The sequence below is a fragment of the Apostichopus japonicus genome, chromosome 23 (genome assembly GCF_037975245.1).
Source record: "Apostichopus japonicus isolate 1M-3 chromosome 23, ASM3797524v1, whole genome shotgun sequence".
NCBI classification, from domain to species: Eukaryota; Metazoa; Echinodermata; class Holothuroidea; order Aspidochirotida; family Stichopodidae; genus Apostichopus; species Apostichopus japonicus.
Genome location: NC_092583.1, coordinates 4,164,978 through 4,191,314, shown reverse-complemented (window position 1 = coordinate 4,191,314; position 26,337 = coordinate 4,164,978). Strand labels below are relative to the sequence as shown.

Here is a 26,337-nt window from a genome sequence, read left to right as displayed (position 1 = left end):
GATTAAGACTAAAAAAAATCATGATAATTTCTCATCAATTGATTGTGGTATGCCTACTCAGTATAGTACAACGTGAACTGATAGAACGGTTTAAAGCATGTCAAAGTCATTGTGATCTTACACAAGGTCATTCTTTCAACTGGATATAATAACGACTACTCGATTATAACTACACGTAATCGACAAACGGATATATCATTAATCTATTTTGGAATTGTTCCAATTATTCTGCTTAGAGATTTGGTCCGTATACAAGGTCACCGTCCGTTTCATATGCACTACGTATACACTAATTTAGTACAAGGTCACCTTTTCCTTTTGTACGTTAAACTGTATACCCGTACGTTATACGCCTCCGCCCTCAATGCTTTATACACTTCACCACAACAGCTGACGACGCGCTAAGCTTACGATGTAACTATATGTTGTAGCACCAGGGAATTGCACACACTATTACGCATTCGTATACAGCTGTTTAAATAGAGCTGAACGTCCGTCTGCCCAGGGATCCGGGAATGTAAGTTATAACATATAAACAACTTTCTTTTTCATATATTATCTTATTTTGGGGGTGTATTTTAAGAATAGGCTATGGATCTGACGAAAAAGGGAGACGTGATAAGCCTATTACTAGGATTAATTGCAGTCTTATTTTGAAGCTAGTGGAATTATTCGTATTATGTTCAAAGAAATGTTCAATTTTACTCCACTTATAGCCTATCTCGTTTTATTTCAAGTTCCCGTCAAGGTGATCGCCTGTCCGACTCATTGAGTGATGGAAAATGTTTGTTTACAAATGATTATTGTTACGATTAATTAAGTCATTTAGTTCTAAATGTGGTTATAGCGAGGCATTCAAATAATATAAACCCTAGTTTTAAATATTGTCAACAAAATAACAAATTATTTTAAAATGAATTGACAGACTATTTTAGCAAAATTCATTCCAAGTTAATGTTATAAACGGTGACATAATTGACTAGTGTAAAGAGCCCGTAAGGTTATTTTGCGTTACCCCAGTGCCGCAACAAGTAACCTACGGGGTGGGTGATCGGGGTAACGGAACGGTGGAACGAATCACTCAAATTTCTCAAATTTTCTTGCAAATGTCCAACATGCAATTAAGCTTGTACTGATACACAAATATAATCAAAACAATGGAAATGATCGCATTATCTTGCATCAAAGGTCCAGCTTAGGCAAACAAAATTTCTCAAGCTTTAGGGGAAAACCCATCTTTTAAGTTCCTCCCCGGTTCATCAGCCAATATTTGTGTCCCTCCAGCTCCAAAAGCAACTTAAACTTCTGGCTACGGAACAGCGTAACCCCGCAAAGTTGGGCGCGATTTGTATCTCTTTCAAGGACTCAACCTGAGTCAATTCGGAGTGAGTAAGGCTGTAACGCATACATTATATACATACGTATAGGCCTATATGTATTTATGTATATGATATAGTTCGCCACGGTGCTATGATGTTATTGCTGGTTATTGCTTGAACACTATTTTAACTATAGGTCATCATTACTTGCGTTCAACATGATATAGTCACAAATCTGTATTATTAGTCTTGCTGGTTTGGTATTGTTATTGTATTATTGTTATTGTTATTGGTGTTGCTGTGGTTATTTTTATATTCTTATTATTATTATTGTTGATAATAATATTATTATTATTATTATTATTATTGTTATTGTTATTGCTTATTATTATTGTTAATAATAATAATATTATTATCATTATTATTATTATTATTATTATTATTATTATTATTAATAATAATAATAATAATATTATTATTATTATGATATTATTATCATCATCATCGTCATCGTTGTCGTTATAATTATTCAATCAAAAAAAAAAAGAAGGAAGAAGAAGGATGATGATTAAAAACATGCCCCCGAAAAAGTCACTTCTCGTTAGTTCCATTGAGGACTATTTCTCGGCAATGGTAAACTTTTCAGGCCGATGTACACTACTCTAAACAAATGTGGTATGCTACCTGCATTTACTGGAAACATACTGAAAACATTTCGTCCTTAATATAGTTTATCAATTAGCCTGGTACCACCAAGTTGTAGCGACAACTGAACTAATCGACCATATTGTCCTTCTTACTCGTAGTTCTAGATTCCGTGACCAGACTCTTTACAGTTGAATGAGTCGACTTTTAACAACTCAATGACTCCACCTTTTTCTTTTTTTGTGAGCATTTTGCACCAATTTCAGTTCCATTCAATTCAAGTTATTTCTCATATGTAAGCAACTCACTGACAAAAGTAGTTATAACAAAGAATTATTGACACTAGAAAAAAAAACCAATACTATTCATCAAAGCTAGTGAATGAAACAATAAGAAATTTACAAACAAACAGAAGGACCATAAAAACGAACGAACAGACTTTTTCTATGAGTTCATTACTGCAACCAGACATAGTAGGTCAGTAACCCGTCCTCAAATTGAATCGGGTTTAAATTTTGTCTAACTTACAGATGGATATATGAGAATAATGACGCTGAAAAGTATTTCCAAACAAAGAATCAAGAGTGTTTAAGAACCAGTACCCCTCGATGAAGCATTCACTACTACCATATTTACATATAGGTAATACAACGTCCTGCAATTACTATATGACTTCTAATTTTGATTCATTTCTTGTAAATATCTGAAATTTCCACTTATGCCAGGTCATCGCAATTCAGAAAGTTTGAAATTGCTATACGAGATATCTGGGTTTTCAACGTGACTGAGAGAGCAATCGTATCTTATTGGAAAAGTCAAATGCAGTGGCGTAGGAAGGTACTTTTGAGTGGGGGGGGGGGCTGAAGACTGATGGCCGGCCTGGGGGAGGGGCTCAAAGGGGAAGGGGGTGTTTTTTTGCATTTCCAGTGGCCTCAGATGCAATTTGGTGCAATATAGCATACTTCAACTCTCACTCCATTTTGTAAAGAATTTTGCATTTTCACCTGGCCTTAAATGCAATTTGGTGCTCCAAATGAGATTTTTTTCTGATTTGGAAATGAAAAAGGGGTTTTCTGACTTGCGGAGAGGGGGGGCGGAATGATACTTCCGCCCCCCATGTTTTTCACTGGGGGGGGGCTGGCGCCCCCCCCCCCCCAGCCCCCCGGTTCCTACGCCCTTGGTCAAATGTTTCACATTTTACGCTTATTTTGACCACATTTCATGAGAGCAAACATTTGAGTTCGGTTAGAAAACACAAACAAAACAAAACAAAAAACAAAGCAAGAAAACAAAACAAACGAAAGCATCAAAATGGCTGATCTCGGGAAGAAAAAAACAACAACGGAAAGAAATCCGTAACTTTGAACTTTCAATAATGCCGGCGATAATTTCCGCTTAGCATAAAATGTATATAAGAAAGGTCACTGTGAGAGCCTATAAGTGATTAAACAAACATGTCTGTCATAAAAACTAATGTCTGTTGGCAAGCAGTGACAACATCGGTATTTCTCATTCAGCAACTTAGCTCTGCCTGCCTACCACAGTCTGGTTGTCGACAAACCTTCTCAATAACAAACCTTCTCAATAACAGAGATATATTGCGTGGGCAAAATTGAAAAAGAGCAACAGACAATTCAGTATTGTCACAAACCATGTGAAGTGTGAAATGAACTTTCAAGAGCATATATAAATTAATTCAAAGTTATGTTTCCATACAAACTAAGCATATACCTCTCTTAAAGAAAAGCGGGTATTCAGTCTTTTAATGGAACGCCAACAGGCTCACCAAATATGATACTCTGAAGGTTACACAAGGCTTGTAAGCTGATGCCTAATGTATCCATTTGAAGGGTGACTTTAAAGCACAAAATGAATTATGTTATGTTGTATAATATCACAGAGCACTACTTTAAGTCCAAATTGTGTTTTGTGTTTGTGTGTGGGTGTGTGTAGTGTTAAGTAACCATATTAACCATCTGATGCCCATCCATTAAAGTGGCTGGTCTACGTAGTTTAATTCACAGACAGTCAGGTCAGTTCATTGGCACTGAAGACGCGCCCCAAACAGCATGGCGCCATCTTTAAAAAGTTAACTTTCCGTTGCTTGCAAGTGAAGTTTTTCTCTTGTCGCTACAAAATGCAGACAGTAATGAAACGTGATACCTTGTTATCTTTAGCTGGACCTGAGATGTCCATCGCTGTACCGTTTGTACACTGTGATGTGGGTATATTAACCGCAGCTGTATGTACTGACTGTACACTAGTAGTGCGATCGATGGTGGTGTCTAACACTTCTGTTACACCTCATTCGAAACTAGGTCAGATTACCGGCATTAGACGTTTCTCTTTGCGCAAGTCTTCACACCCTTTAAGGCCTCGAGTAATATGTTAACAATGCATTATTAATTTTTCAAGTACAAATGGTGTTGAATATCATCCAAGTATGCTCCTTTGATTATATAGGAAATGGACAAAAGAACATGTTTTTGACTGAGTTATAAGAATTTATAAAACAATGAATTTACAGTAACGTTAGAGACTGTAGAGAGGAGCCAACGGCCATCATCAATTTAGCTTTAAAGGAACATTCCAGAAATTAAATTAATAAAATATTTTAATGTGCAAAAAAGACAGAAATAGCTATATAAACAATACCAATACTCCCAAATGCTTGTATTTTCTTAGAATATATGACATATCAATGATTAAAATTCTGCCTATATAGCTCTATATAACTCTCTAATGACTATCGCGTACATGTTATTCTACTACAACAACCTACGTGTTTACACCAGCCACGTATTGGTTCATTACATCTACATGTTAGCTTGCATATTAAGAAAAGTCACCCAGGATAGAACCTAGGCATGCACGAAAACCAAACGACTTAACCGATCTACTAATTCTCACCCCCCCCCCCCCCCCACCAGCACCGAGACTGTGACTGTGTGATCATTGTCAACTGTTTATCAGGAGTCCGTTATAAAGAGAGCAGATACTGCACGTAAACGTAGCGAATAGGCCACAGATATTACAACGAGCTGATTCTCTGCTAATTGGATATACCATGCATAGAAACATGGAGCTGAGGTACTCATTTTATATAGAGAGCTATGCTGGATACTGTAGAGCGTATCGGTACATGCGTGTATGACTTATAATGGATTTGTCACCTGTGCATTCCAATAACGATTGGCCAGACGTTGACCCTGTTATTAGCTGAATTCTCCGAACATGAAATAGCAATTTTTCCAGCTGAGTTTGGTGCTCTCGGCAAAAGGACAACAACCCCTTTGCAATATGGAAGATCCTTTGGCAATATAAACCATGTACAATCTCTCTGTATAGTTGAGACTATTATAGACATAATTCAAAGAAGAAATAATCCCTGGGGTTTTTCAGTGACCACATATATTAGAGACTATAATATTCTTACACCCTCTGTGCAATAACTAGTCAGATCTACCTTTCCCCGAATTTCCAGGATTTTTCTAATGATTTTTTTCACACCTACTGTGTTGACGGCCATTATGTAACGAGGGCGCTTTCAAAAATGACGTCAGCGAGCCACATCGTAAGTTAAAGTTGATCGATAATGACTGGGAAAAAAATCTCTCCATTTTATAATTAGTGTAGTTTATATGCAAACAGAACTTCCACACTGTGCAAACACATGCGGCAGTGTGTGCGCTACCGTAAGATGGCAGTGTGTGCGCTATGTAAGATGTTTTTCGCTCGAGCATACATACATCTCCTATTACGATGTTTTTCGCTCGAGCATACATACATACATACATACATACATCTCCTATTCGTATTACACATTTAAATGTTATGGAGGGTGGGTATATATCAAGACATCTCGGCCCAAGAACTCGCCCTAAGCGACGTCCATGCCCCATTTGATATTTGCACGTGGCTTGTTTCCCGACAAAAACATGAGGTTGTTCTTTTTTCCGACATGTCTCCCAATTCCAACTACTCTAACATCGGTCCGTCGGTCCATCTGTCTATCTATCATTTCATTGATAGCAAATTTAAAGGCATTGAAGACTCGCTCAAAACCGCGTGCCGCCCTCTGAAAAAAAGTTAACTTTCAGTTGCTTGCAAGTGACGTTTTTATCTTGTCGCTACAAAATGCAGACAGTAATGTAACGTAATATCTTGTTATCTTTTATCTGGACATGAGATGTCCATCGCTGTTATGTACACTGTGTTTTGGGTATTGTCGACCGCAGCTGTATGTACTGACTGTACACTAGTGTCTAATTACCGTCCTGACGGTAGCAAGCTGTGTGTGCATTCTCTGGGTTCGATAGTGGTGTCTAACACTTCTGTTACTCCTCATCGAAACCAGGTCAGATTACCGGCATCAGAAGTTTCTTTGTGCGCGAGTCTTCACTCCCTTTAATGTTCTCAAAGTTGGACAGATTAGGTGCCTATTGTAAAATGGTTAAAGTCGTGTCATAGGTTATTGACCTAAGCTGATTTCATTGAAAGACTCGCGATATTGATTTTGTCTAGTCAAATATCATTTACATCATAACAGAATGAATGTTCTTTCTATTAACTTTGAAGATAATGATGAAGATCATTCTATTGTTGGTTATCAATAAACGAAAGACAATGAAAATTGAAATTAATCTAATTTACAAAACTAATTCATCAGGCCTGAGTCAAATTTGAAGAAGACTTTGTCACCTGTAGGGAAAATTTTGCTCTCACAAAATATATCAATTTATCCATGTATACCCTGCACCGATCCTTAGATCACGAGACACAATTACATATTTGAACTAACAATGATTTTATCAGCAAACATAAAGGAGAGTCATATTGATAGGTCTATCAGTAAACGGACTTTTCTCGACAAAGATGTTGTGGTATGGTAACTTTAATTTTCCAATCAGGGAACAAAGGCTTACAGAACAACGCATACCGTACCGTAACAATAAGACTAAATATCAGAACATATTGGGTATATACGCCCTTGTAATATCGAGTACTGTATACTACCTAGAATAAATCTTCAATAACAACATACAGCATTTGTGGAGTTAACATGATAGTTGCTTCCAAATTTTCACTGTGCCGTAGTTTTGCTAGCGAACGTCTCAAAGAGACAACTTACAAAAGACAATTTTTTTTTACAAACTTACAATCAAGGAGTGTTAGCTCAGTAGTTAACGCCAGTGCCTTCCAATCATAAGGTCCCCGGTTCGAGTCACTCCAAGATTAATGTGTGTCGTCCAATTACAATGTTTGTTGACAATTGACAATTCATAATCATGGACGTTAAACATGAATGTAAGAGACTGACTTCGGACAGCTTACGGCTTTGATAAGCCAATAAGGCTTCTTCGCGAGTTCCGTGCTTGCAGGAGGATCTAAAATACAAACATACATATATATATATACAATTAACGACGCAAAAAATGCTAAATATGCTAAAATGGACACAAAGCTTCAAAGACATTCTTACGCACGAGCTTGTTTCTTTACAGGATATAGCCTACTCCATTCAGCCAACACATGTAATGGTCAATTGCATTTTAAAAAAAGGAGAAAAAAGTGTAGACAGTATATAGAACGCAAAACTCTAATACACTCGACAAACTATCCAATGTAGTACAGAAGTCTATAAATCCCTGTAAAGGCCGAGTGTTCCTTAATATGTTCAGTTCAGTTCAGTTAATATATTTCGCATTTACATACCATACAAAAACAGTGCAGTAATGGTATACACCGGGTACTAGAAAAAACATAAAATGTTTATCAAAGCTAGTAACCCTAAAGAAAAAGAAAGAAAATAACAGAACAAAGTAAGAAAGAAAAACAAAATGTACAAAACAAACTTGACAATAATATCAATCAAGGTACTTGGAAGTTAGATAACTCTTTTATTGATACTTAAACGAAGCACATTTAAGTATCAAATGCCCTACACTTCTATGTAGGGCAAGGAGTGTTCAATAGGAATAAGATACACCAGATTGAAACGATATTTATATGTAACTGATAGTTAGAATTTTAGACTGGCACAGTTGGATATTTATGTTGCTATACTGTTATTGATGGCATGGCTTTTCTGTTTTTTGTCTTTCAGTAATTCGATGCAGAATGGGTTGGTATCGTCCCCTGAAGAAACAAGTCAGTGTCGAGAATGCCATCTCTGTCAATTGCTAACCACGCTAATCCACAGTTGTTTAAATTGTGGCCAAAACAGTATAATTTGCCATTACGTGATCTATGGTTGCACATGCGCAGTATTGAATCGTTCTTTTAGCAACGTTTTGAACCCACGAAAGACAGATAGATAAGACATGCAAAAGACGCCAAGGAGTAAGAGGTTCACAAAGGCACTTTGTGTCATGCCCCTTTACAGCGACAAAAAACAACAACACATTGTTGCCTCTAAAATAATGAATCGTTTACAGTCACGGATATATTCTCGGTAACGCTACAGTGAACAGGTATCTCCCAAGTGATTCCCATAAATTTGTCTTTTATTATTAAAAAAGACTCTTGAGGCTATACTACTGTATAATATAGTACAACACTGAAAAAAATGGATGAAATAATGAAAGAGGAAGGCGAAGAATGTGTGCCGAAGTCAAAGGAAACGACAGTTTATGAGGTCCCATTCTTGGTTAAAGTCAAGAATAAATTCGCCTTGACTGTTCATCGCTACCGTGGCCTTCTCTGTGCGTTCGCAGCCGCTTGGTGCTTCGCAGGGATGACGATGACAGTATCCGCCTTGACAGATGAAGTCGGCTCCATGCAACTGGTGTTTGTACGCGCATTCGCAACCCTCTGTTTAAGTACGCTCGTTCTCATTCACCAGGGTCAGTCTATCAAACCAGAATCATTGAAAGAGGTCAAATTTCATATCATCAACGCAGTCGTGTCAAGCATATCAATTTTCTGTCAATTTTACGCATATCAAAACATGCGCACTGCAGATGCTTCAGCCATAATATACGGGTACGTAGCTTTCACTGGTCTGTTCGGTAGAATCTTTCTAAAGGAAGCGTTCGGGTTCTTTGAAGCCTTCGTGATTCTGTTCACGTTCGGAGGTACTGTATTCATAGCGCGCCCACCGTTTATCTTTGGTTTGCCTGATGAAGATGAAGTCACTGACAGTGGGGAACATTCAACAGTCGTAGACGTTGTGTTGCCACCATTAGTTGCACTTTGCGGCAGCATTTTTGGCGCCCTTATGGTAGTGACTCTTCGTGCTATGCAAAACCATAACTTCACCTCAATGAAAACAGTCTTTTATTTTTCGTTGTATTCGGTCGTGATCGTATCTGTCCCTTTAACTATATTACAAGAGTGGACAATCCCTCAATGCGTCATACCCAAACTCTGGACCGTTATAATGGGTTGTATGGCTTTCGCTGGCTATTCCCTGGTTAACCTCGCCGTATCAGTAGAGGACGCTGTTTATGTTTCCTTGGTAACCATGAATGAAGTCTACATCGTTTTCTTCCTCGATATCCTGCTGTTCGGAACCGAGCCCCGGTGGCTGAGCGTGTTTGGTACTTTCCTAATAGTCGGATCGTCCGCGGTAACTTCAATAAGAAAGATTCTACAAACAAGAAAGAAAGGAAAACAACAGGACAGGAAAGACAAAATGGCCGCGATAGAAGAAAGCAACTACACGACTCCAGATAGTGCCAAAAAAGAACCTCTACCGCACCTTAACGGCAGAAAACATTCGAATCTCGTTTGATGATTGCGGAGTGTATAGCCTAGTGGTTAACGCCGGCGTCTCCCAGTCATGAGATCCCCGGTTCGATTACCGCCGACAGCAATGTGTGTCGTCTGGCAAGGGTGTTGTTCAATAACAACTTCCCGACATGGACGTTAAATGGATGTGTGCCGAGAGATTGGCTTCGGTCAGCTTGCGAGTCTATAAGCCTCCATGGCTTCTTTCGCGTGTTCCTACTTGCGGGAAGATCACATATACATACATACATACATTAAAAGGTCTGGTCTGGCTCTCTCATGGGATACAGATTCAAGACGGATGATCTCACTGACAAGCAATGCGGATATATGCTGATTGACTGTATCCTTGTTAACTATGTGTGTGACGGTTATGAGATTCATATATGAGTGTATAGCACGATCTGATAGAATCATGCCTCAATTTCGACCTTAGTTGCATAATTTAATATGATTTTCTGGTGGCTAGTGTAAATATTGCTATAAATATTCGGATTTTTCTTTGTAAATGTAAAGACCTCATCCTCATATCAGTTTTGTAGCGCAAAGCTGATTTTTGTCCACTTTTATATTTTGTGATATTTTGTAAATGATTGTTTTCTCTTCAATATGTTTCACATTTTGTTTGTCACCAGAAAATCATTTTTTAACCAGAGTAACATTCGTGTAACTACTCCCTGCACGATTCTAGTAGCAATACAATCAGACGGCAACCGGTTTTTACACGTACTCGTGAGACAAATTCGAATCCATTCAGTAAATCAGTAATGACTAAAATACCTCTAATCTATGAAATTGTTTAAATAGCGACATGGATTGCCGAACACGATGATAATGAGATGAAAAACACACAAACGGGTTTTAAGGTACTAATGCACAATTAGCGTCACCAACATTGGAGAAGGAAATAAGATTTACGTCTATATCAGGCTTGGAATCGTTCTCCGTTTTGATTTCGTTTCCCACCAAGCGCTCTTTCAAAATTTATAGGATAATTGTGGTACTAATGATATTCAAAGAAAAATAAGGTGGGGAAATGGTGAATCGCTCATCTATTTTTTTTTCTGACACAATACCGGTAATATTTGTAAGGTACTATGTAAAGATGGCAAGGGCGGCGGAACCGGGGGGGGGGCACAGGGGGCACGTGCCCCCCACTTTTCCTCAGGGTTAAAAATGTGCCCTTTTTCTACATATAAATTGAGGTGTCTCAAGTTAGCAAGAGGCCAGGGAACCAGAATGAACACTCGGGAAGGGCCGTTTCAGGCCATCTGAGGGGTTTGTAAAACCAAAATTTTTATTGTACGCTCCGCGCCAACCGATGGTGGCGCTCCGCTCAGATAGTCGTGCATACAACTTTGCAAATCCCGGCTACGCCCCTGACTTTTAATGAATTTATGAGGGTCAAACTCAAAGCTATTTCCGAATGGAAACATTAAAAGTGCTTCCGCCGCCCTTGAAAGATGGTGATGAACAAATTCATTCACGTCTGTTTGATCTCTTTCGCAAAATTAAAACCATAATCTTTCTTTAAAAAATTATATTATTACAGCATTAATCTTTCCTAGAAAAAGACTTTTTTGCAATGCGACATATGTATATTTTGTAAGCTTCAAGTATATATGTTGCAATTATAGCCTATGATAATAAAGATGATATTGGTTATACTCATATTGTACCAACACCAATTGTATTTACCATTCCAAGAATGGATATTAAAAGAACTACGCCTTTAACTTGAAGTGCCCGACTTTAAGAAGAAAAAGTCTTTTTTATTGCAGTGTTAAAGCTTTCTTTATAGATTCATACATATATATACATACATACATATATATATATATATATATATATATATATATATATATATATATATATATATATATATATATATATATATATATATATATATATATATATATACATATATATATGTAAAAATTAATGAAAAATATAAATAAAATTATAAATAAAATTTATATAATATATATATATATATATATATATATATATATATATATATATATATATATATATATGTATATATATATATATATATGTATATGTAATGGCCATTTTATATTTCGCCATAATGCTAACCAACTCGAAATCATTTGTGATTCCTAAAGCCGGATCTCGACATATATATATATATTTTTTTCACTGTTCTTGATTTTCCAACTCATTACGATTTTCATTTATATATATATTCATTTGCCTTTGTCGTTTACCTCCGTTGCATTAACATAAAGTCTGTTCAAACTATCTCTTTCGAGATCCGGCTTTAGGAATCACAAATGATTTCGAGTTGGTTAGGATCATGTTTGATCTCTAGAGTAAGGCAAAATATGTCACCAAAAACAGAACTAGTATTGTTCGATACAGGTGACAAACGCCTACAGTGGAATTACGATCTTCCTTACCGGTTTGGACATACAATCAGCGTCCATAGCCTAGTGGTTAGGGTGTCCGCGTACAGAGCGGAAAGCCCGTGGTTCGAATCCGGGTGGAGGCTTAAAGTTTTTTCACTGTTCTTGATTTTCCAACTCATTACGATTTTCATTTATATATATATATATATAAATAACGATACAGAAAGGAGATCTTAATCTTAACTGGGAGCGTTACGTCATGACAGCCTATAGTCATTGATAAGTTTGTATTTCTTAAATTTGAATCACATGGTCTCTTCCAAAATCGTGATGCATGACAAGGTTAAGCCAAATCTTATTCAAACCAAGGTTTACATAATGGCGCGAAAAGAGCAAGCACAACAAAACGTTTTTTGTTTTGTTTTTTGTAATGTTGTCAGATTGGAGCAATGACGTCACACGTCTTTGTTCCAAGTTCACTTCTTTTATTCAACTTATGTGACAACTCCAACTATCACTGTCTTGAAAAAGAAAATGAGGTAGGAATTGAATTAAAACAGTTCATCCGGCTCCTTCTTCTTCATTCATGAGTCGAAACTAATTCGTTTATTCCTTGGCATAAATTGTGGTGGCTTACTGGCGTCGTAAAAATAACTACCTCAATATTATTATTATTGTTGTTATTGTAGAAGAAGGTGTTTATTACGCGACATTGCATCTATCTATGTGTCTGTTTCTCATATTCAGTTGGAAGACTTTTCCTTGCTGTGTGTTGGATTTTGTTTTCATTGTAAAGGAAGACCTCCGACACTTAGCATCAAAGATGTATATAGCTTATACTGTTTCATATCCACTTTCAAATTGGTATGGCAAGAACTCCAAACCATACATACCTGTTTAAACATGTATAATATTATTTCATTTTTCTTGCCGTTCTTTTTTCTCTCATTTTATATCAAATGTTATGTAGATACATTGATCTTTTGAAATACATAAACTATCAAAGGTGGTAGATTTTTATGTGACAGCAGAGGCAAAATAAATTAAAACTTTACAAAAAACATCTTTCGTGATCATCAGATGCTTGTTTTGTTTTCCGTAAATTTTAAAAATGTAGGCCTACTTCACTGGTATATGGAGGGACTTATATGTGTTCGCTTGGGGGTGGGCAGTGGCGTGCAGAGAATTTCAAATGTGGTATTGGGGTAGGGAGCGGGTGGAGGGCAAACCCTAAATCCTCCTATTGATTTAGTTAGGGGCTGAAATTTTGAATGAATGATTTCATCAAGGAAGTGGTGAGGGTGTCGCTTGCATCGTTGATGATGCGACTCCCATAAGGGGTGGGTGAATGGGTCGCGCCGAAGGGTGCGTGTAGGGGTCCTCACCATAAACAATAATTCTGAGACATGATGAGACTATAAACCACAGGGTTCTGATAAATCCTCTGGATGCTCTGTATAAGGGTTTACACCCATAGCAGTGGTTTAAAGGGAGTGAAGACTCGCGCACAAAGAAACATCAGATGCCGGTAATCTGACCTAGTTTCGAATGAGGTGTAACAGAAGTGTTTAACACCACCACCGATCCCAGAAAATACACACACAGCTTGCTACCGTCGGTAATTGGACACTAGTGTACAGTCAATAAATGCAATTACGGTCAATATACCCACAACACAGTGTACATAGCAGCGATGGACATCTCAGGTCCAGATAAAAGATAACAAGGTATCACGTTTCATTACCGTCTGCATTTTGTAGCGACAAGAAGAAAACTTCACCTGCAAGCAACGGAAAGTTAACCTTTTTTTCAGAGGGCGGCACGCGGTTTGGGACGAGTCTTCAATGCTTTTAATTCTTCCCGGCTGAATGTATAGAGAGAAGAAGAGAAAAAAATCGACTGAGCATTGCCCCGGCATGATTGAAGAAGGATGTTGTCTAAATGGAGAAATTCTGGATCCGTCTTAATTGCGTTTACTATACGTGATTAATAAGAAACCGAAATTCAAAATATATATTGAATGGCGTCCTGCCTGAGCATAATTCACTCCACAATGATGCATGTTGAGAGACATAAAAAAAACACACGTTGGTTTACTGCAGTAAGTATATGAGTATTGTAAAGTTTATTCTTTACCTCCGGGCTGATACGCCTCCGTATCACTCTTTGTTCTTCAGCTGCAGCATCTCAGTACAGTACAGTACATTTACGTCGAGGTTATCATAATAATAATAACAATTATAATAATAATAATAACTTCTTTAGACAAGTATCAGCAGAGAAGTATATAGGTAACACGGTAAAACGGAAGCAATGACTGATCATACATGTGTTCCAATCATGGGCGTCAATCCTGGGGGGGGGGGGGCGGGGGACACATTTCGATGGGTGGAGGACACACTATCAAAAGTCTCCCCCCCCCCCCCAAACACACACATTTAGAAAAAGAGTAGTGTCGTGGCTCTATTTGGTTAGGGCTTACACATCTCAGGATTCATATCATCGAATATAAGAAGTTCAGTTCTATGAAAAGTGACCGAGATTTTTCACATCGGTAGACCTGCAACTTTGTCTGTTTGTCGTGACGAGCGAAACTTGATATTGAGTACACAAGCTGTGTGCGGATAACGGTGCGGCCGGAGCCTACAACTAGTTCAAGAAGTCTGCCCTCTATTCGAAGAAGCGCAAAAATTGAACTTCCGAGAGTTGCAACTATATGACCGTGTGACCACATTATCACGACCACAGAATAGGATATTAGAAAGGTAGGTAATTTCTAACTATTATCTGCTGTTATCTGTAATATTCTTGTAAATAGGCCTTGCATTCTTAGGCGCTATTATGGGTTCTGAATAGGTATCGTGTTATTCGACGCGACTCTAACAACAAACATGGTATAGCATGAAACAGTGAGCTATGTCTGATGGTCTGCTTTCTAAGTAGCATACCTGTTCCGCGAACATTCAGTCCCTCATAATCGTATAGGTCATATTGAACCTAAGCCCGGACCGTCAGAGAGTTAGCTCTTTCAAACCCTAACTTGTGGGAAGGAGAGGTGAATGACAGGTTGAGTGACATCCAGACGTTGTTCGCAGTTACCAATTTTAAGGACCAGCCTTGAGAGAGATCATAATCCGGCCCTAGTCATAAACTAGTAGTAGCCTACCGGACATTGCTCATTATGGAGTAGGCTAGGCCCATTGTGCAGCTGGGTAGCAACTTCATTGTAACTGATATAGCCTACATATTGGTTCACATTTGATCCACTGTCTAAGAGTGTGACAATGTCCTAGAATGAAATTGCTCAAGTGGCTTAGCCAGTGAGAAATGCGGGGGAGGGGGGGGGGTGGGTTTTTTTTTGGGGGGGGGGGCAGCGAACACTTTGCATTTTCATTACATTCAAGAAAGGTCTTCGAGAAAGGATTCCAGTAGAAAACTAGTACACTCCATCATAATCATAAGATTAAGAGACGGCACTTCATAGCTACAGCCAAAGCCTGTACATATTTGTTGTTTAGTTGTAGATGGTGTTTCAAAGACAGTGCCCGTTCCCTAATATTAGGGAAATGAAATAGGGAGCATATTCCGTGGCAGCGCATCCCATGTTACCTTGTCGTTGAGTGATACCGGAGTTTACTCCACAGTGAGAACACTGGGTACACGGTGGTTACATAGTACGCTTCGACCAGAATTCACCCGATTACAAGATGCAGATCCACCTAGCAATCGAGGTAACTTGCGTGAGGACTCCAACGAACAACCACTGATTTATTTTGATGCCTTCATCACTTTAGCCCCCACTCACATGGGACCTATTCTCAGTCTGACAATACATGCGCATGTGTGAGGTCCTGAAAATATAATTAAAGTGGTTTTTCTTGCCATCCTTGTTTCAAATTTCATAGAAATGTATTCTCGTAGACCTAGCAAAACATTTAACTGACACAGTCCCATTGGAAGTGTGTCACAAGTGGCATTACAAGTCATTGGTGGTTTAACATTCTGGCGTATGACGACCTTTGGCCAAATTGCGGTCACGGTAAGCTCACTATGCAATTTCGGATCTGGACTGTGCATAATTAGTTAGTTATTTAAATTATTAATAATGGCGTATGAGGAAATGCACCATTTTGTGGTATATGACTCCCAGGACGGCAAGTCGAGAAACCCACATGCAGTCGCGGCGGATAGCTTCCTTCGCCTATTTGTCCGGGGACATTTTGGGACATCGTTCCTATAGGCCTATATCTGAGGCCCTGAGGTCATTCCTTGACCGACTTGGTGCAATATAATGTGCCCATTTCGAAGTAAATTTATTCACAGATTGTTAGTTGTCATGGGTATGAACAAATGAGGGGTATTCTATCCTGAAACATAGGGCAAAATGGGGCTGCAGTATCCAGTTCGCCGCAACATTTGTCAACTTGCACTGGGTTCTAATGTTCATGTCAATTGGAATCACTAATAAAAGAAATAATCCACCAAAAATTAAGGCCGCATGAACTTTATTGCAGATTTCCTGAGTGACGAATTTGTAATTTTCTCCCGAAATCACGCAACTATAGATGGCTGCTATCCAGTGCCATCTCCAGCGATCTGGCAGGTATTGAAATCTGAAATTTCTTGCTACGCTGCGCGCCAACTGATGGTGGCGCTCCACTTAGATAGTACTTACGGCCGGAATACTCGAATCGACTACGTCCCCCCCCCCCCCCCACACATTTCAAATTGGATTGACGCCCCTGGTTCCAATACATAAGAGTAGTATGTTTAAAAGTCACCAACTCTTATTTTAAGTAGCATTCTTGTAAGGAGTGTAAGCTAAGTGGTTAACGCCGGCACCTTTCAATCATAAGGTCACGAGTTTGAGTCACTGCAAGATTAATGTATGTTGTTGACAATTGACAATTCATAATCATGGACGTTAAATATGAATCTAAGAGACTGACTTCGGTCAGCTTGCGGCTTTGATAAGCCAATGAGGCTTCTTCGCGAGTTCCTGCTTGCAGGAGGATCTAAAACTTACGTACATATATACATACATTACATACAAATATCGTGTAGTAACACCCACGCACCATATTATATTTCGTGCTCAAAACCTGCATTGGCAATCCCACCGTAATACTATAGAATGGTTGAATAGGATTACGAGTCAGAGAAAAAGTCAAGTATATACTCATTGTGTCGGCCATACAATTACAGTCAAGTTGCTGAAAGCTAGACTAGAACGCCGATTCAGAGGGTCGCGGGTGGGTTCACAGCCGGATTAAGAATTTGTAGGCCCCTGGGCTACATAATATATATTTTCGAAAGGACAATTTTTTTTTTTTTACAAGGCTTACAACAATTAAACTTCAAACATTTGCTCTGCGTAAATTTCTTGGAAAGGAATCTCTCCAAAACATCAGGAAATGTACGAAGTCGCTGAGGTCGTTGAGGTACTGTGTAGGCTTATTCAAGTTAGCATATATGGCTAGTACTGGTGGAGCCCTACAGAAGCCAAGCTATACCTTTGTAGGTATTTTTACCGTTGTTCTTTGGAATTGTTTGAAACAAAATAGGCCCGCTAGCTGCATATTAATGATTCTGCGACATGCTTTACTTTGTTCATCACTTACTTTTGGCGTGAACAGTTTGATGAACAACTTTCCCAAAGAGCTAAGAAAAACCATAGTTTTCAATGGGAAGATATCACAGGTTCCCTGTACGTTCACATAGTCAGAGTGTTAAAATCCAAGTACAGCTGCCTAACATGTATTAGCGCGGACTTGGCTTCTGCAGTGAAAATTGATCATTGAGTACGCCAAAGGACGGCGGAAGCACTTTTAATCTGGGGGGGGGGGGGGGGGGAGGCACCGACATCAAAGGGCACTTTGCAGAAATTCGATAGGACCGATGCAGCCTTATATTTAGTACCCTTTGTAACTCTAATTGTATTATCTTATTTGCGTATACACATCACTCCATCAACGCCCCCACCCCCCTCAAGAAAAATATGCATACTAGCACTGCAATATCCAATGTGCAAATTGGGAAACAAGGAACAAGTTTTCTTTTGACTGAGACAAAATGAGGTGAAATCATGCTAGTTGCTAATGTAGGAATCCTCCGAATTAGAGTTATTTCTTGTTAATATCTTAACAAATTTTTTCCATTCCAAATAGCTTGAGTTTTACCCACAGAAATTCATTAAAAGTCATGGGCGTAGCCAGGATTTGCAAAGTTGTATGCACGACTATCTGAGCGGAGCGCCACCATCGGTTGGCGCGGAGCGTACAAGAAAATTGTTGGTTTTACAAACCCCTCAGATGGCCGGAAACGGCCCTTCCTGAGTGTTCATTCTGGTTCCCTGGCCTCTTGCTAACTTGAGAGACCTCAATTTTTATGTAGAAAAAGGGCACATTTTTAACCTGAGGAAAAGTGGGGGGGGGCACGTGCCCCCTGTGCCCCCCGGTTCCGCCGCCCTTGAGTGCGCCCTCATCTTCGATCTTCGATCATTCAGATGAAACCCTTGAGTGTGAGCAGGGGGTAGGAAGCTTCCAAAAAGTGGGGGGGGGCACAACATCAAAGGGGCACTTTCTCATTCCAAAACCACTACTTGTTATGATATAAACCGATACACACCGGCCATATTACTTAAATATATATGATGTGTAAGTATGCTATCATTACTATTATGGTACACGTGAATAATTAAAATTAACAAAGGATTAAGATATCTCAGAGACAGTTCTTCATCAACGGGGCACATTTTATTTGCCAGTAGGGCGCATTTGCTATTTTGAAAAAAAAGTGTGGGGGGGCACGTTCCCCCAGTGCCCCGGCTCCTAGCCCCCTAAGTGTGAGGCATATACAGAGTCGAATAGTTACCGAACAGGCCCTGGTCTTTTGTGGCTTGAATGTCAGATTTCAAAAATGGAAGTATATGCCGTGCAAACATTGGGCCAATTGAGACAAGTTCGGATCATTTTAGACCATCCCAGACCAGCGTACGATCATTGTTAACCGGCGAGTAAAAGGGCTTGTTTACAAGTAGCGAAAACATCAGGCTGTCATACCATCATACCAAAACAAAAAGCAACTTCATGAATCATAGTTATGAAATGGAAAGTTGAATGTTACATGAATTGACTAACATGTCAGCTATGCTTTCATGGACATGGTTTAGCTAGCGAGAACTCGCAGGACTGAGAGACCACACTACTTTGACGATTTATTGTGTAAGACAATATGGAAATAAAATATAAGTGTGCTACCTGTAATAGCCAAAATGAAAGCGCGCCCTCGATATTGATTTGCAGAGTTCAGTATTATTTACCAATAATATAGCAGTAATTCTTTGCGAAGATCATCACACAGAAGGCTGAGAACTTAAGCAAGTCTAAATATGACATCATCGAATCAATCGTGCTTCATTTAAAAGAAAAACGTTTTTGTCTACCGTTTCAACGTTGCAGTTACTGTCATAAACATGGGTTTTGCAAATTCTGAATTAAAAATATTGAAGTTTTTTTTTTAATACATGACCTAGAATGATGGCGTTAGCTACAATTTAAACACTTTGAACATTGTAACTTAAAAAAATGTAAGGAAAAACCAAAGAGAAAGGCAAAGGTTTCATGTCGTAGTGGCATCACAGATATGACGTCACAATCCATTCATCCAACTGTACGTTTATCCATCCATCTACAAAGACGTGATGAAAAAGTTGATCATGAGAGACGGGCAGCACTGATTTAAAAATATCACATGCCTCTCCCAACCCCACCCAACCACAACTAGTGAGCTCTTAGCATACGCTGCACGCATGCACGAAAAGCTTTGAAATCTTAGTTAAAGGGTTTGAAGACTCGCGCAAAAAGAAAAGTATAATGCCGCTAATCTGACCTAGTTTCGAATGAGGGGTAACAGAAGTGTTAGACACCACCATCGATCCCAGAAAATACGCACACAGCTTTCTACCTTCGGTAATTAGACACTAGTGTACAGTCAGTACATAGAGCAGCGGTCAATACCCACATCACAGTGTACAAACGATACAGCGATGGACATCTCAGGTACAGCTAAAGATAACAAGGTATCACGTTTCATTACTGTCTGCATTTTGTAGCGACAAGCAGAAAACTTCACTTGCAAGCAACGGAAAGTTAACTTTTTTTCAGAGCGCGGCACGCGGTTTGGGGCGAGTCTTCAATGCCTTTAACGTACAGATAATTTTCATTAATAGAATAGCTCCACCACTTTCAACTGTTTAATCGTCACCTTAAATAAAAAATCAACAACAGTACGGAGAGAAAGTTAAATGTCGCACTTCACTATCGTTACTCGAATGACAGTATATCGTAAAATAACAATAAATACACCCAGTATCACAGATATTTCAAATCATATGACATTATTTCCCAGCACATCAAATATTAGTTATTTGCTGGGCAGCTTAGAGCTGTGGTCAATAATTTGAAGCCACGCTGGAAATTATCTGAAGTAACGTTATAACGTTTGAAGCTCATTTCCGTGTTCCATGAACCACGTTCTTGTCTGTATACATAGGCCTCTACACACATATATATATATATATATAGTTGGTTGGTTGGCGTCTATATATATATATATATAGTTCGACCTTTGTAACATACACATACATGTACATAATGTAGGTATAATAACATCCAACCTTTGCCCTAGGAAAATTGCTTGTGGTCGATCCTCTGAATTTTGGTTCGTTGTGGAATAAACCCCATTGTAACATGATATGAGTCCCTGAGCTCACCCGTTGTTCAATGAGTTAGCCTAGTAACAAACAGAGAAAATCAAAGAGCTGGTAGTCTTAGCGAACAACTCGGCCCGTAAACAACTGGTAGGAAAAGCTTTGGTTCGGTAGAGGCTATCGTGATATCATTGTAGAATTGAGGCTGTCATTGTGTGTCCAAAAAATGTGATGTAAAGTTGTTTCTAAGAGCTCGAAAACTGTGAGTATCCACCATTTTTCACTAACAGTGGTGTTTTTCAGTATTAGATAATGTTGACACGGTTGCATTATCTCGCAACATTACTAAATATCACCCGCAGCATGCATTAACTGAATAAAACGTTCAAGTTAATTGTTGTTTATGCATTCAGTACAATTGTCATTTGATGTTGTCTTTTAAACATTTTGTTAACATCATGTTAACATGTGTGTCATCAAGCTATCTCAGGAACGTAGCCTTCCGGGAAGGGGAGGGGGTGGCGTGGGAAAAGGTGCCTCTAAATGAAAGTAGGTCTTAGGTAACGTGAACGCCTGGACAGTATGCGCTATCTCAATTAGTTTTAGCGAAATATTTATATAATTTCCTCTGATTTCAGTATATATATATATATATATATATATATATTGTTTTTGACGAGTTTTGTTAGAATACCAATAAATGTAGAGAGCTCCTACGATTTAACCTGCATGGGTGAAGTTAGTGTAGCAGTCTAATGTGAAGCTACGGTTCATAAATATATTTATTACGTCGATGTGCTTTACGTAGGCCCTTCAGTTTCATTGTAAGCCCCTATATCAGTGCCTCAATGTTTAACTAAGAATATTTAGACATTGTGAATATATATAAATACCATGTATATTTTAACATACTTAGTAGGGGTGTGACAGGATTTTTTCCCCCCTGAAAATATTCACCCCCGGGGGGAATATTTCCTAGGAAATTTTCCCCCCGGGTGGAGATTTCCTAGGAAATATTCCCCCCCCCCCCGGGTGGGCATTATTCCTAGGAAATATTCCCCCCAACCTGGAAAAATTCCCCCCCCCCACCTTCATGTAATTCTAGTTAATTATATTTTTGTACACCTATCAAGGATATCTCATCATGGAACTATAATAAGGAGATTTTAACATTTTTTGGGCATGAACTTGGAATATATCATTCCTGCAATAAGGATATTCAGAGGAAATGTCTTGGGTTAGGGTTAGGCCATGAATGCAGTGCCATGAATGGAATGGGACTAGCTCTGATGCTCTGATGTTACTGATGTAGTCAAGTATAATCATTGTAAATTGAAACTATTACATTGTGTTGGTATGATGGTTCCACAGGAGGATTCAATGTTTATTGGGAAGGGGTTGACTTATTGATTATGAGCTGTGGTGAAGCTCAATGGGATTATCTTAATTCATGGCTTATGAGGGTGAACATCAAAGGGATTGCTGCACTGAAGCCAATTATACATACTGTTACACAGATAGTCCTGATTGATATGCTGTGGGAATGTTGGGTATATAGAGTGGACCCAAATGCCCTGGTCATCACAATTTTATTGCAACTAACTGTCCGCTGGCCACTAAAAAAAGGTTGCGAATATGTGAAGGATATATTCCTAGCGTTTAATTGCCATGAACAAGCGATCAACCATCTCATCATACACTGAATTTGAGATATCGCCTATTGGAATATAGGAATATTATGAAATTCATTGCAAGCTAAAGACTTGCAGGTGCTGGCAGGAAAATTGATCATGCTTATGGTGGGGGGGGGTAAATTTTCAGGGTGGGGGGAATTTATCCTAGGAAAAATTCCCCCCGGGGGGAAAATTTTCAGGGGGAGAAATTTCCTGTTACAGGGGGACTGCCCCCTTGTCCTCTAAAAGGGCCTCCACTCAGCTCATTTGGCCCCAGTAGGTCCCATTTTGGCATGTAGAACACATAATGATAACACAAACCAAACAATTGCTTTACAGCTGAATTCCTCATATGGTTTCCCTTCAGCACAAATAGGCTACGTTTACCATCGTAATTGCCTAACTTGCTTGTATATCTGCAATTACCTGTGACAACAATGAATAAAGCAGAGACATAAATTAACTCAAAGTCATATCCTTTCCCTCAAAGTGATTTTACCGAATACAATTTTTTATTAACCTATTTGTGGCAGAGTAAATCTGGAAAACATGAATATGAACATCTCAAAATAAAGAATGTTTAAGTTGCAAGTTACAAGGCATAAGAAGTGCCATTTCCGGCAATCTGGCAGACAATTTTTATTAGCAAAACGTTTCCTTGTTACGCTACTCGCAAAGTGATGGTGGCTCTCCGCTTAAGATACTGGCATAACGGTCCCTCCGGGCCCCCAACCCATTATGAACTTCTTAAAAATGGACCTGGCATACGCGCACAATCAACAAGTATCACTGTGTAATATTTGTAAGATACATAATGTTTCTCGATGTTTCTCAACTATGAGTCTCTGCTAAACTATGTTGACCAGCCTTATCAGTGATTTGATTTGTGAACCGTTGTCCAAGTTACAACCAACCGTGTTGGATGGCCGTTTGACATAGAAAAAAGGGCCTTGTTTGAGGGGGGTGGGTGGGTGGGTGTTGAAGAGTCAGGGAGAAGGCATTGTAGCGGGGGGGGGGGGTAGCGTTTCCATCAATGGTTGGGAAACCACCGTCCACCTGAATCGCATCTGCGATCTGCAGGTTGTACGTGAATTGTGACAAATTAGTTACGAATAGCCTCATTCACGTCGATTATCACATATGAAATAGCCCTTTCAATACGGTAATGTCAATCTTTTGCATATCTCTCCTAGATGCTGCTTTTACATGAAGTATATGGAGAACCGTCAAAACCCACAAAAAATTGCAGTTTATAAAGAAAGCAAAACAGCAGCAACAGCAACAACAACAGCAACAACAACAACAGCCACAGCAACAACAGCAACAAACAAACCCAACCGCGAAAATAAGAATATGATTACTGACAGACGTCAGTGAGTTACGTCATCGTAGTGGCACCATTTTTGATCTTCAAATTTACTTGAAGGATCAGTGAGAATGAACCAGCGCAGGGGGTTTATAAGATGTCTGGACACAGTTGCGAGAGTTATTTATAACAACAGGGGCATATTTTTAGCAGTTGCTACATCATGTATGAGTGCGTTTGTAACGGTTATTGTTTCCATTCTACATGGATCAGTCCATTCCACTCAGCTAACTTTCATCAGAGGCGTCTTCTCATATGTACTTTCCTTGACTTTTCTAATCTACAAGAAAATTCCGATCAAATCAAGTTCCCGCGAAGAGTTCAAGGTTTGCACTGTGTATGGCATATTAAGTGTCACCTCCATATTCGGCCAATACTACGCTGTGCAGAATATGCCACCCGGAGACGCGGCAGCCATATTGTACGGATATATTGCTTTTAGTGTTGTCTTTGGGAGACTCTTGCTGAAAGAAAAATTTGGATGGATAGAAGCTCTGATGGTGGTCTCGACAATTACTGGTGTGATTTTAATCATGAGGCCATCATTCTTATTCGGTTCCGACGGTTCTGGGAAATCTACCAAGCTTTTACCAGGTTTATGCGTTCTTTATTCGAGCGTTGCATCTGGATTCATAGCCGTGGCTCTTCGTTCTCTAGGTCAACAAAACACCCATCCAATGAAGTCGGTAAACTTTTACGCAGCTTTTCTGGTTGTTTTTGGTGCGATACCAGTGACCATAAAGCAAGAATGGAATCTACCAGATTGTGTGATAAATAGATTATTAATTGTTTCCTTCGGTTTCACAACTTTCATGTTGATGGTGACGTTTACATGTGCGTTGGTAACTGAAAGCATTGCAGTTGTAACAGTGATAACCGTCAGTGAAGTATGGATTGTATTTTTCATAGATATAATGGTACTCGATACCACTGCAAACATATGGAGCATTTTTGGAATTGCTCTAATTGTGGGTTCCTCGGTTGGCATATCTGTCAAAAGAATTTATGAAGGAAGGATGAACTCTGCAGAGGTCATTCGTAAAGATGATGCGCAACTTGAAGAAAAAACTGAAAAGACCAGTTCCACGAAAAACTGTGATAACTATCATGTTATAATCGGGTTAAGAGAGACTCGGGTGTAGAATTGATATACTTTTTGTGGATAATGTCCGTCCAACTTATATGCAGCCTCTTCCAGTCTCCGTTATTCTTTACAGAGAAATCGTTAACATCTCAGGAAGAAGCAATAAAGTGTGCAGCGCGAGCCCGAAAAAAATTAAGATTATCCTACACGAAAGGGACCTACTCAGTAGGTATCGTCCATAACTTACTGTGAAAATGATCAAACATAAAGCAATCGAAAAGAAGAAATAATATAATTGCTAGAATGGTATTCGAAACCAGTGTCCTCTGAATAACGAGCCTACACGTGGACACGTATACACGTCACATTTGCCAAACAATCGAATGATTGAGGCTTCAAACAACGCCTTCACCACAGTTAACTGAGTCCGAAATTTTGTGTTTCTCGCTCTATATTGTCCCAAGCGCCGCTTAAGATTGCAATTCACGAACGGTTTAGCGCAAGTAACCGTCGAAAGTTTTCTACTTCAACGTTTCTCATTCGTTTTGGGACGTTTTTTTATTTTGTTGGCATGTCGTCACCCTTGAAACACTTACGGTTTAGTAGAAACCTGCGATCACAATGACTTCTAATCTTAGCCTATATACCGAGTCAGAGCAGACCCTTACTGTTAGAATACTACATCTCGGACAACACTGACAATGTCAACTGATTGTCCATATGTAATAGTTTTTGCCCGAATTTTCGAAACTTACTACACGAGTCGCATGGAAAACATGCTGATGCCGGTTGCGAGCATGATTTTATTTAAAAAATGCTTTTTTTTCTGCTGTGGTATGGCGCCCCCTGAATGGTACCCGGGGCAAACCGCCCTCCACCCGCTTAGTACTCCATTGTTTGCAAGGGGTGTTCCACATTCGGAAAAGATAGTTTCCGAAAAATTTTATTTCTAATTACTAATATACCCACATGTGTGTGGCTGCTCTCATTAATGTTAATGGAAATGTTTTTGTGTCTTTTACCCACGAAGGAGACTAACTAAGTATATGATAACATGGGTAGTCTGGAGGGCCTTTTAAGCAATGTTGTTTGAAGAAAAGATTACGGTCGAAAAGTAAGTGTCCCGAAGCTGCCCGAATTTTTTTCAACAAATTTTGTCCACTGAAATTCTGGGATATAAAAAGGCTGACAATCTTCTTTTTTTCTTTTCTTTTTTTTTCGTTTCCATTATGTGTCGAATATTCAGGCAAGAGTCGTTGACGATTTGAGCAAGAACCGGGAACGATTTGTACGAGAATCGGGAACGATTCGGGTAAAAATCGGGAAACGATGCCTGCTAGTATTGAGAACGATTTGGGAAGAATTGGGAACAATTCGTGCAAAAATGGAAGAAACTGTGCAAACGACTGTGTATTGAAACCTTCGAAATATATTGTTTGT

General features: G+C 39.0%; 2 protein-coding genes across 4 annotated transcripts; both read left to right on the top strand.

Annotated features, from left to right (window-relative positions):
- Positions 1–357: 357 nt before the first annotated feature.
- Positions 358–11,517, top strand: LOC139964754 (solute carrier family 35 member G1-like). Its single transcript, XM_071966694.1, has 2 exons — positions 358–517; positions 8,071–11,517. Exon 2 carries the CDS (start codon positions 8,533–8,535, stop codon positions 9,697–9,699), a length of 1,167 nt encoding a protein of 388 aa, XP_071822795.1. The 5' UTR covers positions 358–517; positions 8,071–8,532; the 3' UTR covers positions 9,700–11,517.
- Positions 11,518–14,752: 3,235 nt separating this feature from the next.
- Positions 14,753–26,337, top strand: LOC139964753 (solute carrier family 35 member G1-like). 3 transcript variants are annotated; one of them, XM_071966693.1, is made up of 2 exons: positions 14,753–14,829; positions 23,641–26,337. In XM_071966693.1, the coding sequence occupies exon 2, from the start codon at positions 23,885–23,887 to the stop codon at positions 24,953–24,955; it is 1,071 nt and encodes a 356-aa protein (XP_071822794.1). In that variant the 5' UTR covers positions 14,753–14,829; positions 23,641–23,884; the 3' UTR covers positions 24,956–26,337. The 3 variants fall into 3 exon arrangements, with proteins under 3 accessions (XP_071822794.1, XP_071822792.1, XP_071822793.1); XM_071966691.1 differs by lacking the exon at positions 14,753–14,829 and adding an exon at positions 20,768–21,036; XM_071966692.1 differs by lacking the exon at positions 14,753–14,829 and adding an exon at positions 20,769–20,924.

Bases quoted from the DNA above. Each gene is read 5' to 3' on its own strand.
- LOC139964754 (XM_071966694.1), top strand. From the start codon at position 8,533: ATGGATGAAATAATGAAAGAGGAAGGCGAAGAATGTGTGCCGAAGTCA.
- LOC139964753 (XM_071966693.1), top strand. From the start codon at position 23,885: ATGAACCAGCGCAGGGGGTTTATAAGATGTCTGGACACAGTTGCGAGA.